At 39.1% G+C, this 15,151-nt stretch overlaps 1 protein-coding gene across 17 annotated transcripts in view; it reads left to right on the forward strand.

Moving 5' to 3' along the window:
* Window positions 1-15,151, forward strand: part of ZMYND11 (zinc finger MYND-type containing 11) — a 112,640-nt gene that overhangs the window by 81,674 nt on the left and 15,815 nt on the right. For all 17 annotated transcript variants that reach the window (XM_008002066.3, XM_008002064.3, XM_008002065.3 and 14 more), the window contains 2 exons: window positions 13,066-13,143; window positions 13,803-13,895. In XM_008002066.3, coding sequence (XP_008000257.1) covers window positions 13,066-13,143; window positions 13,803-13,895 — 171 coding nt within the window. The remainder of the gene's footprint in view (window positions 1-13,065; window positions 13,144-13,802; window positions 13,896-15,151) is intronic.

Below are 15,151 nucleotides of genomic sequence, written 5' to 3' on the forward strand. Positions count from 1 at the left end.
CTGAAATATTTTAACAGGACAGTAAAAGGCATTTTTCTCAAAAACAGTTTTGTGACTTTCCGTAGTAAGTCTCTAGAATCTTATAACCCTGAGAATAGTTCTTCGGAATGTCTGCCTTTCTAAAAAATAAACTTTTGCTTTATGGACATAGTAGATTATTATTGAAAAGTAGCTTATTAATATCAGATTAGATTTTACTTTGAGAAAGATTTAAATACTGTCCAGTTTCACACTTTTACTGAGATCTGTCTCATTAAGTTTTAGAGATTTTAATTTTTTCTATAAAAATTCAAATAATTTAGAATAGGATAAGAAAAACAAAATTCCCAGAAACCGTATTCCATAGTAGGTAATATTCTCACAGACTTCTTCCTGTGTTTGTGTGTTGTTTTGTTTGTATCTGTATCCACATGACTTTACGTACATTACTGGATGCGGCTAGTGTGTGTGTACTGGACAGTATCCCAGAATGACCTTTTTTTGGCACCTGTTATGATTTGAGAGGGCATGCTGTAACTTACCTGACCAGTTCCCCGTGCAGCAGGCGTTCGTGATTTCTACTGTTCTGTATGGAAACGCCTGTCACATGTCAAAGGTGACATGCAAATGCTGTCCTGGAAATCATGCCCCATTTCCAACTTCTGAGGAGGAGTCTTCTCATTATTATTTATTTCTGAATGAAACTGAAGTCTATATTTTGTTTTCTTTTATTTGAATTTTATTTTCCTGAAATAGCCATGAATTTTCCAGGAAAAAAAATGAGAAAAGCATACTATTTTGTGAAACTTGCTTTTAAGATTTTGTTTACAAAAAAGAAATACCTTTAAAACACAATATAGTCCATTGCATTTTTTTAAGATAGAAAATTGTATACATTTATGTAATGCTGCCTGAACACCTTTGGTAGGATAAGTTTATTAACATGGGGTTTTTAGGTTTAAAGGATAGTGTACACGTTTAAATTTTTGATAAAAATCACTAGCTTGTTATTCAGAATATTATACCCATGTACATCAACGGCACATGAAACTACTTTTCAATTTTTTATTGCCTATTTGATAAGATGAATTTTTTTATTTTTTATTTTTATTTTTTAGGCAGGGTCTTGTTCTGTCACCCAGGTTGGAGTGCAGTGGCACGGTCATGGCTCACTGCACCCTCAACCTCCTGGGCTCAAGCCAGCCTCCTGCCTCAGCTTCTGAGTAGCTAGGACTATAGGCACACACCACTATGTATGGCTCATTTTTAATTTTTTTCTGGAGACAGGGTCTCGCTGTATTGCCCAGGCTGGTCTTGAACTCCAGAGTTCAAGCAATCCTCCTGCCTTGGCCTCCCAAAGTGCTGGGATTACAGGCATGTGCCACCACACTGGCTGTCTCATTTTAATTTTGCTTCATTTTCATATATATAGTTCCCAAATTACAAAGTCATTGTATACTTTGAAGGCATGGTTAGAGACAGACATGTGCTTGGACGTGTGTGTGTGTACGTGTGCTCCATGCTTGCTGGATTGCAAGCCTGCTGGTGAAAATCATGATACTGTAATTGATGGGCAAGGCAGTCTGTCATAAGATGCCCTGGGCAGCCAGCCTGCTGGGCTGGCAGACTGCCTTGTGGAGCAGGGCTGTTCGAGAGCCTCTGGTGGTGGAAAGGGTCTCTGTGCTGTGCGGTGTGAGCCGCTGACCTTGTGTCTCTGTGGAGCCCTTGAATGTGACTTGCAGACCGAAGAACTGGACTTCAGTTTGCCACATGTGGCTTGTAGCGACCATATTAGATGGTGCAGTTTTGGAGCATTCATGTTCTAAATGCCTAACCACTCCAAGGGAAGCATCTTGGGTATAAAATATCGACCTCTTGAGAGGCACCTAGCATTTGTCTCCCCATCATGCCAGAGTTACAACTTGGAGAGTTCTTTTTTTTTTTTTTTTTTTTTTTTGAGACGGAGTCTGGCTCTGTGGCCCAGGCTGGAGTGCAGTGGCCGGATCTCAGCTCACTGCAAGCTCCGCCTCCCGGGTTTACGCCATTCTCCTGCCTCAGCCTCCCGAGTAGCTGGGACTACAGGCGCCCGCCACCTCGCCTGGCTAGTTTTTTTGTATTTTTTAGTGGAGACGGGGTTTCACCATGTTAGCCAGGCTGGTCTCGATCTCCTGACCTCGTGATCCGCCCATCTCGGCCTCCCAAAGTGCTGGGATTACAGGCTTGAGCCACCGCGCCCGGCCGGAGAGTTCTTAAAGAAGCATACAACTACTTGACTCCCCACCCTTCCTCTCCCTTGTATACACAGCAGGTTCTATAGCAAACACTGCCCCGCACAGATTAGTGGCTATCACATCTGATAGTGTTGCTTTTGCTCAAATGCCTCACAAAAAGTCAGCAAATTAGCTTTTTAACAAACTATATAGCAAAACAAAGTGTAGATTTTTTTCCCAAAATAATTGGCACTGTTTAGGTTAAGAATTTGGAGACATGGTTTGAAAGTGGGCCCCTATTTCTTCCTCTTTAATATACGCATGTTTCTTACATAAATGAATTTTGATTTCATAACATAGAGGAGTTGTAGATTCATGTTATTTCCCCTATTTAAATTCAGATAAATGCAGTTTTCATATGTGGACTAAATGTATCATTCAGAAATAGAATTTAGGGCTTTAAATTTTGTATGATGTGCTTTTACAGTAAGTGAGTTACAGAGAAAGTGAGTAAATGGGAAAATCACAGTGAGCTACCTGTTTTCTTTTCCATACTTGGCCCGCTGAAATGGAATACCGCTCCACTGAAATCCCTTCAAAGACATTTGTCTTGGAATTTTACAATTGCTTTATAATGTTAAATTTTTATATTACTATTCTTTATATCATCTAACAAACTTTGGTGTACATCCCACTTTGAAATAAAAGGATCAAATGAAGTCAAAAAAGACAAGTCAAGGTAATACAGAGGGGACATATTATTCCCGTGCGTCTTTAAAAACTGGAAAAGACTCATCCCCTACAAATGTTTCCGAAGGCATTTTTCTCTGTTTAAGGATCACAGGTTTTAAATTTTATGTTAATGTAGGGTGAATCAAAATCAGCCCACTTAACAAAATGTAGAAACACAAGAAAATGCAGATGAGGAAATAAAGAAGAATCTATGTGGAAGAATTTTATTACCAATTTCAAAATACTTTGGTTCTACATCTAATCCAAAAAGCTCTCTCAAATTTGCAGCACTTGATTCTCTGACTCATGTTCTTGACCATTAGGCGCTTACTGAGATCCAACGAAGAGAGCTATTTGGTAGTACTTCCACATTAGTAGGAACTATTCCTAAAATTTATTTGCTCCTGCCCTTTTAAAAATACTCAGAATGATATGTGTTTTGCAGGACAGTTAATACTTTAAAAATAGACTCATAGAAGTCTATAGAAAGCATTTAAAATTAAATTTTAACTTGGAGTGTTAAGCCTCATGTACTTTTTAAAACTCCCCATTGGGAGTTCACCTAGAGCTTTATCAGTTGGGTGCGCACTGCACACCAGTGCTGACTTAGGTCTAGGTAGGTTATGTTTGAGGCATTTGTACTATAACTTTTTGTTGTTGAGATGGTTAAAGAAAAAAAATCATGATGAAATCTCTGTTGAAATTAGAGAAATTTGTTTCTGAATATAGTTTTCATGCTTTTGGGTATGTAGGCAGTACAGTCTTTTTAAATTCCAAAAGTAAAGAGAATACACATATAATGTTTAGAATGAAAAATGGGATCAAATGCTGAATGAAAATACTTTGAACATAAATTCCTTATTATGTATCTATGAAGCTATAACTGCTCTTGCTTTCTGATAAACCATCTTTTAGTGTGGGAAATTTATTAATATTTTCACCCCAAATGTAAGTACCTTTACACCTTCAAGATACATATTAACACATCTAGAATGGAGATTTGATTTTTAAATAAGTAGAAATTGAAGCCATTGTTTTCTTAAATAGTAGACATAGTATTGAAAAACAACTAATGAACATTAATCAAATATTTTTACAATTTTTAAGATAACTGGGTCTTATAATTTTATACTAACAAAAGTAGAAAGTTAATTTTAGAAAGATTGTGTCTGAGCCAGGCACTTTTACAAGGCAGATTTGCAGTTCACCACAAGCTTAATTGGAGGAAAAAATGATGGGAACAGTGATAAAGCCAGAGGATTTAAAAATTGGATCTATAATATAAAACTGTAAAATCTTATGTATTGTTATCGAATCTAGGCCCAAACAAGAAGGAAAAAAGCTCACATAATTTTCCATGTTACCTTCCTGTGGAGACTTTAACAGTGGTTATGATCAGAAAGGATATGACTGTGAAATGTTTTGGATGTTGGTGTATTTGGCCTTTGTGATATATCTTTTGGTGGTTTGTTTAGAATCCTATTTGAAGTTTATCTTTTAACTCTGAGGGATTGAGAAGGTGATACTGAGCTGGTTCCTACATCAGGATGCTTACAACTTAATGTAGATTAAATAGAAGCTCACTCAGTGTTTCCAAAGTTGATGAACTGAAAATATTTACAAAGTACACACAGTTTCCTTGTGTTACCTCTGCAGTGCAGAAGGGATGAGAGGGAAAGGAAAAGTAGGTAGTACTTACATTGACTGGATGTCAGCCCCGTTAATCAAAGAACAAGTAATATTCATGCCTCGACCTGAAGACGGAGACATTTAACTTATTTTCTGAAAAGAATGGAAAGATTTATTCCGCTGAGGAATGCATTCTGCCTCTGCCGTTCAGTCTTGTTCTTCCTTTAGAGACTAGTGTTATGTAGAAGGGGAAAGGAACAAGTAGATACAAAACCTGTGTTCCATAAAATTTTTCTCACTTCCCTTTCCTATTTCTAAGTCACATAGCACACCACCGAGGGGTAAAGTTACCAGAAAAAGTGCATTAATATTGAATGATAAAATTTCTGACATGCATAGCACCCTTGGCTCTGTAGATAAATGCTATTTTAGCAGTTTCTGTGTGTGTGTGTGAACCTGTGGGCATAGTGGATTTAGAAATACTACATGTTTTTCTATCGCAGTTTGTTTTGTAGACTATATTTGAGAGATGCTTGAAAGTTACTAAGTCAGCCCAGTAGTAGACTGGCTGCTACAGAGCTGCTCATATCATGTGAACTCTTGATCTTAATGAAAATTTATCTTCCATTAGAGAAGAAAGAGTTGGCCTTGTAAAAATTAATAAATATAGATACAGCCACAGTGGTATTCAGTGGCATTTTGTAAATCTGGATGAACAATTCGTGTGCGTCAGTGATTCTACAGGACTAACTTATTGACTAGGAAGTGGCCCGTGACTGGAGTCTTCTTTGCCAGGATGCTCTAATAATCTACCTTGAGACATTCTTAGTAGTTTGAATTCTCTTGAGGTCCTACTTTTACCTATAATAAGGCATATTTGTGATAGCTTAGAGGAGGTTTTTAAACCTGAATTCTTACAAGTTAAAAAAAACTACTCTCAGAAGCTCCAGTGCAAATACCTGTTGGGACAGTCTGTGGGAGAGTTAGGGTGCGGCTCTATGGAATCCTGCGTAATTCAGTGTGATTCGTTCCAGAGGAGAAGTGGGTAGGTCAAGTTTTCTACCATTAACACTAGCAATTGGTGTGATGTACTGTTCTTCTGGTCTAATAGGTAGGCGATTTCAGTGTGTCAGTACTGGGAGTGAAAAAACTGAGCAGGAGTATATTTTTAGAAAATAGTTTTAGAAAATGATTTTCATTGATGGGCTACTTGAGTCTTGGTGGTTTGAAGGGAGAAGGGGCAGGATAGGGTAACTCATCACCACTTACGCTAGACCAGCTTCACTTTTAAAGTCTCAATTATTGGGGCTTCTTAAAAATTCTGTGTTATTTCCTTTATATTCCATTGTTGCAAGTGGGTCTAGAGGATATTGCAGAGTGTCTTGACTTCTGTAACAACATAGAATCAAAATAAATTAAAAAACAGCTCCTAGATCTCCTCTATAATTCTGATTGCAGAACACAAAAGAACCAAAATAAATTTTATCTAAGAGAATTTTATCTAAGAGGATTTATTTTGATTCTTTTGTGTTCTGCGATTAGAATCGAAGAATTGCGATTGAGGAGACTGAGGAGCTGTTTAATCCCTAAGATGATACAGGTAATTTATATGTAGATTAGCATTTCTACAAATAAGATCTAGAGGCCACTTGTACAGGAATCACCTGGTGTGCTTGTTTAAAACACAGCCTCCCACCGGGCGCGGTGGCTCACGCCTGTAATCCCAGCACTTTGGGAGGCCGAGGCGGGTGGATCACGAGGTCAGGAGTTCAAGACCAGCCTGGCCAATGTGGCAAAACTCCATCTCTACTAAAATTACAAAAATTAGCCAGGCGTGGTGGTACCTGCCTATAGTCCTAGCTACTCAGGAGGCTGAAGCAGAAAAATCGCTTGAACCCTGGAGGCGGAGGTTTGCTGTGAGCCGAGATCGCACCACTGCACTCCAGCCTGGGTGACAGAGTGAGGCTCTGTCTCCAAAAAAAAAAAAAACAGCCTCCAGGGTTCCACCCCAGACAGGCTCTGGGGATAAAGCTCAGGAATCTACATTTCCAGTCAGTACTATAGGTGGCTGTGTTCACTAATATTTCAGTGAGCTCTTGGTGACATTATTCTTGATTGTTAGAAGTCAGCAATTGATATTTCAGTGTCCTCTAGCAGTGAAATGATTCATACATCAGCAATAAAATGATTTATGTTGGTCAGAATATGCTGACACAGACTTGGGTGTAACTGCTTCCCATTTTAGATGGGTCCTCATATTCTTGAGTTTAACTGCATGGAACAGTTTCTCTAGTAGGCAATGAACACAGTAGTGAGTGGCACCAGTTCAATTCAACTGATACGTATTGAACATTTACTGTGTGCCAGGTCCTATGCATGGCTGTTGCAAAAGAACGCTGAAATTGACACTATGGACCCTGCTTTCACAAAACTTAGTCCCCCTAGGGGTCAGCCTGTGTTTTTGTACTGCCTGTGAGCTAAGAATGGCTTCTATGTTTTTAGATTGTTGAAGAACAATGACAAGAGAAATAATTTGTGATGTGAAAATTACAAAAAATTCAAATTTTAGTATCCAAAAGTTTTCTCTGAACACAGCCACACTCGTGATGTGTGCATTACTCATGATTGCTTTGTCACTACAACAGCAGAACTAAGTAGTCAAGACAGAGACCAACCACATGGTCGCAAAGCCTAAAATATTTGCTCTCTGGCCCTTTCCATAAAATGTTTCCTGACTTTTGGTCTAGTTTGCTGTGGAAAGAATATTCTGGATATTGGGAATGCCCAAGGAAGTTTGAAGCCCTTGTCTCGTTTAATCACAGACGTGGGGACTTGGCTGAGGTGAACTCTAGCTGCATAGATAAGTATGTCTGAAAAAAGAAGTCTGGATTTCCAATTTTGCACTTCTTTCCTGGTTTTGGATACTCAGTGAACCGAAATGACCAAGATCTCCACAGGTTCGTTTTCTGCCAAAACAGGTTTCTATGACTGAAAAACTGTATCTCTGTAAAGAACTGAAAATTCTGCACTGATAAAGGCATGTAGTCCCGAATGCTCCTTAGGTAATGATCCTTGGGCATCGCTATCAATAGTCAGCTGTGGATAAACTGACAAGACCAGGAGTGGCCAATAGTGTCTTCCAGGCAGAAACACCGAAGGGCACCAAGTGTGTCTGTTACTTGATTCATGCTTTGTCTGTTTTCTGCCTAGAGGCATCTGGTTCAGTGTAGCCTGGCAGTTACTTACAGCTGGCTTAAGAATCCCTTGTTCAAGATGTTCACATTTTCTGTTATTTTTTTCTTAAAGGAGGGAAGCCTCAACATGTACTTTAGTTCTTCCATAAACATCTACAGCACTGCTTCAGATCTGTGATTACTGTCACTTTTAAGTAGTTACAACAGCTTTGCCATGCCATAGAATGTTTCTTTCTTGATTACTTGTAAAAGTTAACCACAGTCACTCCCACATGCCTGCAGGTGATGTGAACTCTGGATTCTGACCTGAACCCTGTTACAGGGAGGCCTTGGTTGAAGAATCCTCAGGCCTGCAAATTGAGAATAGGAATAATTCTTCAAAGCCTGAGAAAGATTTGGGTCAGAAATAATCTGTACATATTATAAAGCATTGCTTTTATGTTTTTCTGACCTTGTTGTCAAGAGCTATCTGCTTAGTTTACTTCAGAAGCTACCTCTTTCTTAGTTGCAGCTTTTTCTCAAGTCACTGACAATGTTTTGGTCTGGCTGACAGGTGCCGGCTGAAGCCCTTCAGTGTGAACGCCACAGAAAGCGGCTCCACAGCTTGTTACCTTAAAAACCCCCAGAAATCTCCTTGTACAGCCCTGGGACAGAATGTGCAATGTCCTGTTGATTTCTTTTGTGAAATGCCAAGTCTCTCAATTATAACTAGAAAGTCTTGGAAAGAAAACCCTCAAGCTTATCAAATGTGAAAGCATCTTACAGCAAATGTTTTGTTCCTACAAATCACTGGGAGGGATTTTGGTTCTGTCGAGAGTCCTCTTTTTTGTTTGTGTCAGTTCACCGAGAAAGCGCCTCAGCCTGTGAATCTGGGAGCAGTTTCTGTCAGCCTCTGTGGCCTTCCCTTGGGTGGTGTGAGGCCCATCACAGAGCAGTGCTTGAGAAGGGTTTCATGGTGTCTGGAATAGGATTCCTCATTTATCACCGAAAAGGTGGGTGGGCAACAAGTAAATAAAAGGAACATAGAAACTTTCAACAAAATAATCTCCTTTGACTGTGAAATTCCTTTTAGTCAGTCCTTCTATACAGCCCAAATCATTGAAGTTTCTAACTATAATAACTGAAAAAAAAAAAAAAATACTTAAAACATAACCCCCATAGCACCCTTAGCGTATAAATGAGAGAAGTGTTCTTCTTTGTGCGATTGAGTAGATTGAGACCGTCCTAGAGCTGGTAAGTTAGGATTCAAAATAAAAACTCAGGTTAACCTCCAGATCCCTTTAAAAGAGCATGTGAAGACACACCACTTTACATCTTCTCAGAAGACCAGCAGAGGTTACAGTCAGGGCTGCTGCACCAGCGTGTGCTTGTCCGTGTTTCTGTCACGAGGTCTCTCAGGAAGTTGGGGCAGTGCTCTTCATCACACCTCTCAGAAACGCCTGGGGGCTTTTAGGACTATGAATGCCCAGACCCCATCCTGCAGCCAGTTGTATCAGAATTTCCAGGGGTGGCACCTGAGACAGTGGTGGGTTTTTTTCCTTTGAGGTAAAATCACATATACACTGACATGCACAAGTCTTAGGTGCCATTCGAAGAATACACAGGCGTGCACTGGTGCAACCCAAGTCCCATCAAGCTACAGGGAAGCTCGCTCTTGTCCTGGGCCAGTAGATCGCCACTCCCACGCCCCCTCCCCAGACAACCATTGTTCTGCTTATTTTCCATGAGGGGTAAGTTTGGCCTGTTCTAGAACTTTATAGAAGTAGATACTGATGTTTCTTAAAGGCTTCCCAGGTGGTTCTACTGTAATAGACACGTAAGTAGGATATCTGAATCTGAATGGTGCTTTGTTAAAATGAGGTGTATAAGACACTCCTGGGGTAGTTATGAAGGCAGTATCTTCAAAGAATTCTGGAAGTTTCATCAGAGTTGAGAAGATGGGGTGGGCCCTATCCAGGTGACCTTGTTTCCTTTCGTGCTTTACTCAGTCATTTTTCCAGGCCCAGATTACCACTTTTAATTGCACTCAGAAGGAGAGAGATACTCTAGCAAACTAGTTCCAAGCAAATTTAAACAGACAAAATCAGACTTTCATCCTCTATTAGGCCACTTAGTTTTGTGAAATTAAGGCCCTCCGCATGAACTGCATGCGTTCTGTCTTTCCAAAAATAAGGAGATGTTGCTGCACATGGTTACACCAAATTAGCAATTGATTTAAAATGTTTAAACAGATAGAACCAAGTTTGTGAGAGCGTGTAATATCCACAATTTATGTTAATTCTCTATTTAAAAAGAGTAGGAACTAAATATAGACCTTTATTTAAACTGGGTAATTACATGAACAAGTGTTACCTAAACTTCTGTACTACCGTTTCAAAGTAGGAACAATCTAGTTAAGATGTTTTAGCTATAGTGATATTAATTCTGATATAAAATTCTGATTCTAGCAGTGCATAATCTTTGCCCATATAGAAATAATGGATTGCTTTATTTTCTAAAGAGTTAGAAACAAGAGAGGTGAACGTGCAGAAAGGGAAAAACAACAAGAAACTCCTGCACATAATGCAGTGCACAGTACCTTGAGACAGAAGCAAGAGGTCTTGGCTGGATGGAATAAGGCTGGTCAGCAGGGCTCAGGCCTCCTCTCCCAGCTGTCACTACTCAAGGGACCAGAGAGCCTAGAGCTAAGATCCAGAGGGGAAGGGATTCCTGCCCTGTTGAATTGATGGAAGGCTGTGCACGGTAGTTAGTGGAATATTAAAATTATATTTCAGCGCTACATAACAGTGTTGGTTGTATCTTTCCTTTGAATAATGTTTCCTATTAAAGGAACCAGAACCCCACTGATAGTATTACAAGACTTCTAACCTGGTGTAGATTGCTATTATGTCTGAATTTAGATAAATTCATACTTTAATGATATTGATATTTGAAATCAGTTTTAATAGTGCACCCAAAGTTTGAGTTGGCATGAGAGAAGGCCATGTGGCTAGAAGCATGAGTTTTTACTCTCCTTTCTTTTAAGAAGAATGTAGATTTTATAAGCGCCAAGAACAACATAGCAATCTCTAACCTTCTTAGCTTTTCTCTTCCCTGTATCTGACAGTTCATCACACTGCTTATTTAGTACAGAAAGCAGTGCACTGAAGGATGTCCATTCTATTATTTAGTACAGAAAGCAGTGCACTGAAGGATGTCCATTCTATTATTTAGTACAGAAAGCAGTGCACTGAAGGATGTCCATTCTAGTAAGTAGCTGACTGTGCTTCAGATCCAGGGCGCACCTTCTGCATTCCTGTGTGAGATGCCGAATGCAAAACAGAGGATCATTTTTTATTGTAGTCTAGGGTACAAGTGTACGAGAGGTGCCTGCTAGTATTTCACAAATGTGTGTGTGTGTGTGAAAAGCACTGGGGATCTTGTTAAAAATAAGAGTGGTTTTCAGTGTTCTCACTACAAAAACCAATTAGCTCTATTTCGCCATTGCACATATTTCAAAACATCACACTGTACCCACAAGTATATATAATTTCATTTTGCCAATTAAAATTTCAAAAAAGTTTTTTAAAGAGTTGCTAACCAATGCTGCTGATTAAACAAACTTAATAACTATAGAGTTCAGTGTTTGTGTAAAGTTTTGTCTCTAAACAGTGCATATGGCCAAATACTGTGCTAATAAATTACTTGAGTGAGTTCTTCATATCCTCCTTCATGTGGCTGTGTTCAACTCATTTTAATTTCAGTTAAGTTCTTTTGTTAGTTTTCAAAAAGAGAATTCTCAAGTTACATCAATTCCCCCCCTCCACACCAAAAAAAAAAAAAAAAAACCCACCAAGATTATAAACCCTGGGTTTAGGAAATTTCATTGCACTTTACATTCCATATCTGTGCCATGGGTACTGTCTTGGCAATGCATCACTGTCACCTGAGGAATAAACAAATGAACAAGCAAATACAAATCACAGGCCCTGCCTCCAGAAATCACAGCCCAGATGCTCAGCGAGTGATGCCAGCTGCATTTCATAGAAGTTCAGTCCGTATCTCTGATGCCAGGCCAGGCGTGAGAGAGCGTTTCATAGAAGTTCAGTCCGTATCTCTGATGCCAGGCCAGGCGTGAGAAGAACTGCTCTGTGATCGGCGTAAACAGAGCCGCTGTGGGCACTGGGCACAGGCTACAAAGCGGCCTGAGGAGAGAGCACTGACTGCACTGCCAGAGGACCTAGGTGAGAAGTGGAGTCAGGAAGGTGCAGTGCAGACATCAGGTAAATGAAGTCAAGTTTAGTTTCTCACTAGTAAAATGTGTTTCCACTTGTTATTTAGATATTTTATGTGTATCTAAACAGTGTGTGTAAGTATAATCAATTCACGTAAGCCCTAGCTAAAAGTTCAGTTCTGTGAGAAATATTTGTCCTTTCCTCTACTGTGTTTACTATACTGGAGTGACTTCCTATGCTTACAGTTCTTTTAGGAAGAATTAGACCATTGGGCAGAGAATCGTCATCTAGTGACCTGAAAAGTTAAAGCATCTGTTAAAATAGCGGCCACACCACCCATTTCCTCTGCAGTGTGAACCAATCACATTTCCCATTTCCTCTGCAGTGTGAACCGATCACATTTGCATGCCTGGTGTTTTGCCTTTGCTTCCTTTAGGCTGTTGTAACATCAGGGACTTTGACTAAGGAAGTAGGGCACACTTGTCCTCATTTCCTAGCTGTTTAGAAATAACATGCGTAGAATCCTATTTTTTCTTCATGTGAAAGTAGATGTTTTTGGTGCAATAAATGGAGGAACCTAACTAGCTGCAGGCTAGACTAAGAATTGGAGTTATTCCTGAGTGGATCCATGATGCTAAGAAAGGAGATGTTAGTGTGCAGCTGTGCTGTACACAGTGAGTGACACAGATTTTCAAAATCACCTTTTAAACAAAGAACACTGTTCTATTGAAATTTACCATTCATTATTGCTCATTTAAGATGTTCCCTCAAAGGACTTTAGCCATTGATATTGTTTGTAAAATAAGCGATTCTCCCTTATGTCTATTATTTGTAACCTAAAAATTAAGTTTTAAAATACCAAGAAAAGAAAAAATATATACTCCTCTAAGGATATTATATTAGGTGCAACATAATATTTTAAAATTCTCACCTTGTTCCATTAGATGCTGTTTTTCTTTGCAAATATCCAAGATTTCTCTTGGTCAAGTATGTTAGAAAAAGTGCATCTTTTAATACCCTGCATACTGTTTCATATATGTCTTTTACATGAATATAGACATGAATTATCAGATTTTGTACCATTTTTTCTTCTTTCATTTTCAATAGAGCATTAAGAAGAAGAACACAAACAAACAGGAGATGGGCACATACCTGAGGTTCATTGTCTCCCGCATGAAGGAGAGGGTGAGTCCTGCTCAGGGAATCCCTCAAAATGTCCCCAAACATATTTTCCTGTGGCTCATTCTTTCAAAGTTGGAAGAGCGAGAAGTAACAAATATGTACATAGCAATGTGAAGTGTGGAGAGCGCCCCGTCATATTTCTTTTCGGCAGTCAACAGTTCTATGACAGGCAGTTAGATTTTTTTGTCTGTTTTTGGCATGGACATTTTGACATAAGCTACATGAGATTAGAAACGTTTACATTTTTGAATGTCATTCATTGGAATGAACATTTTCATTGATGATGACTCTTTAAAATGAAAGGTAGTTTTTCCAAATAACTATTCTATCACAACTTTAAGGAATGTCATATTAAACTATATAGTAGTATATGTACATTTTTTCTGTTAAGTTTTAAAGTACTTCCTCTGAGATTTTGCTTTAAAGGTAGAAAATCCTGGCCGGGCGCCATGGCTCCCGCCTGTAATCCCAGCACTTTGGGAGGCCGAGGCAGGAGGATTGCTTGAGCCCAGGAGCTCAAGATCAGCCTGGGTAAGATGGCGAGACCCTGTCTCTGCAAAAATGAAAAATAAAAAGATAGAAAGTATTTTGAGCTTTAGGAATTGATGTCTTACCTGCCTTCCTTTAACCACATTTAAATTGATGTACTAACACCCTCTTAGGCTATAGATCTTAATAAAAAGGGGAAGGACAGTAAACACCCGATGTACAGGCGGCTGGTGCACTCAGCTGTGGACGTTCCCACCATTCAAGAGGTAAAGTCGGTTTCTTTTATTTCCACTTCAAATAAATTTTGTTAACTAACAAGTTAAAGAATAATGTAGCAGTTAAGCAGATTTTGGTTCTTCTTCTTTCCTTGAAAGTATACTTTTTTCCACTTCCTAAAACAAAAGACAAGCATAACTACCAAATGAAGCATTATTAATTTGTAAATTTCATGTGCTTACTGTAATACAAATTAGGTGTCATCTTTAAAAGGCCTGGTTCTAAAGATGAGCAACTTATAGCTTCTTGGTCCTTGTTGATTTAAGGAAATGCCTTACAGCCTGGGCAATTTAGTATTTCAGATGTAAAGAATGTTTTCCAGGTTTAGCAGTGGGACCTGAGAGTTCCCCTCAGAAAAAAAAGTAAAGCATAGAACTGATCTGCAGTCTTGGGAAACAATAAAATGAACAACAACAACAAAATATGGTTAGAAAAGTTAATTGTTCTTAAAGGTCTTAATTTTACTGACTGTAGCTGAGGATTGCTTTAGTTTGTTCACGTCCAGTAACAAATTGCAACAAAACCCAGCAGAGCACAGACATATTTGCAGCCAGCGTTACTGAATCACTAATTCTGCGTCTCACGTGTCATGTTGGAAATTTAAAATCTTACACTTGGTCATTATAGCCTATAGGGAGACCACAGGAATAATTTTAAATCATCCTACAAGTTTCCTTAGTCCCTGAGAAAGACTATAGCTGTATTATTTCAATACAAGATAAGGGTAAATGAAGGTTTTTCCCTTAAAGTAACTGGTAAATCCTGGAACAAACCAAGTAGTTTTAATTTTACCTCCTACCCTAGCCATAGCCCCTTCTCCTAAACTGTAAGACCTCTACAGAATATGTGAGAACCCAGACGTCCCTTCCTCCCCCACTGCCTTTATCATGCGGGTTCCTTCCTGTTGAAATCCTCTAAGATTTGGCACAGAGAGGGACACCTGAGATATTATTTTAAAATCATTTGTAAACCAATTCCTAGCCCCAATTCAGAATTATAAATATGTCTTAGTAGTTACGGTAAACTGTCACAGAGGCTAACAGTTCTGTTTTTCAATCTTCCTGTGTTATAAAGAATGACAGGTATGTGCTTAGGGTCTCATCACCCACACTGGCCCAGGCATTCATGCGTTACAAAGCTTAGCAGCAGCTTTCTACATTGTTGTCAAGTGCGATGTTCAAGCCATTAACGTTCACTCTGATAAATTAACGTAGTATCTGTGTGGCTGCAGGTATCTGACCTGTCA

Source organism: Chlorocebus sabaeus, chromosome 9 (assembly GCF_047675955.1).
Source record: "Chlorocebus sabaeus isolate Y175 chromosome 9, mChlSab1.0.hap1, whole genome shotgun sequence".
Lineage (NCBI taxonomy): Eukaryota > Metazoa > Chordata > Mammalia > Primates > Cercopithecidae > Chlorocebus > Chlorocebus sabaeus.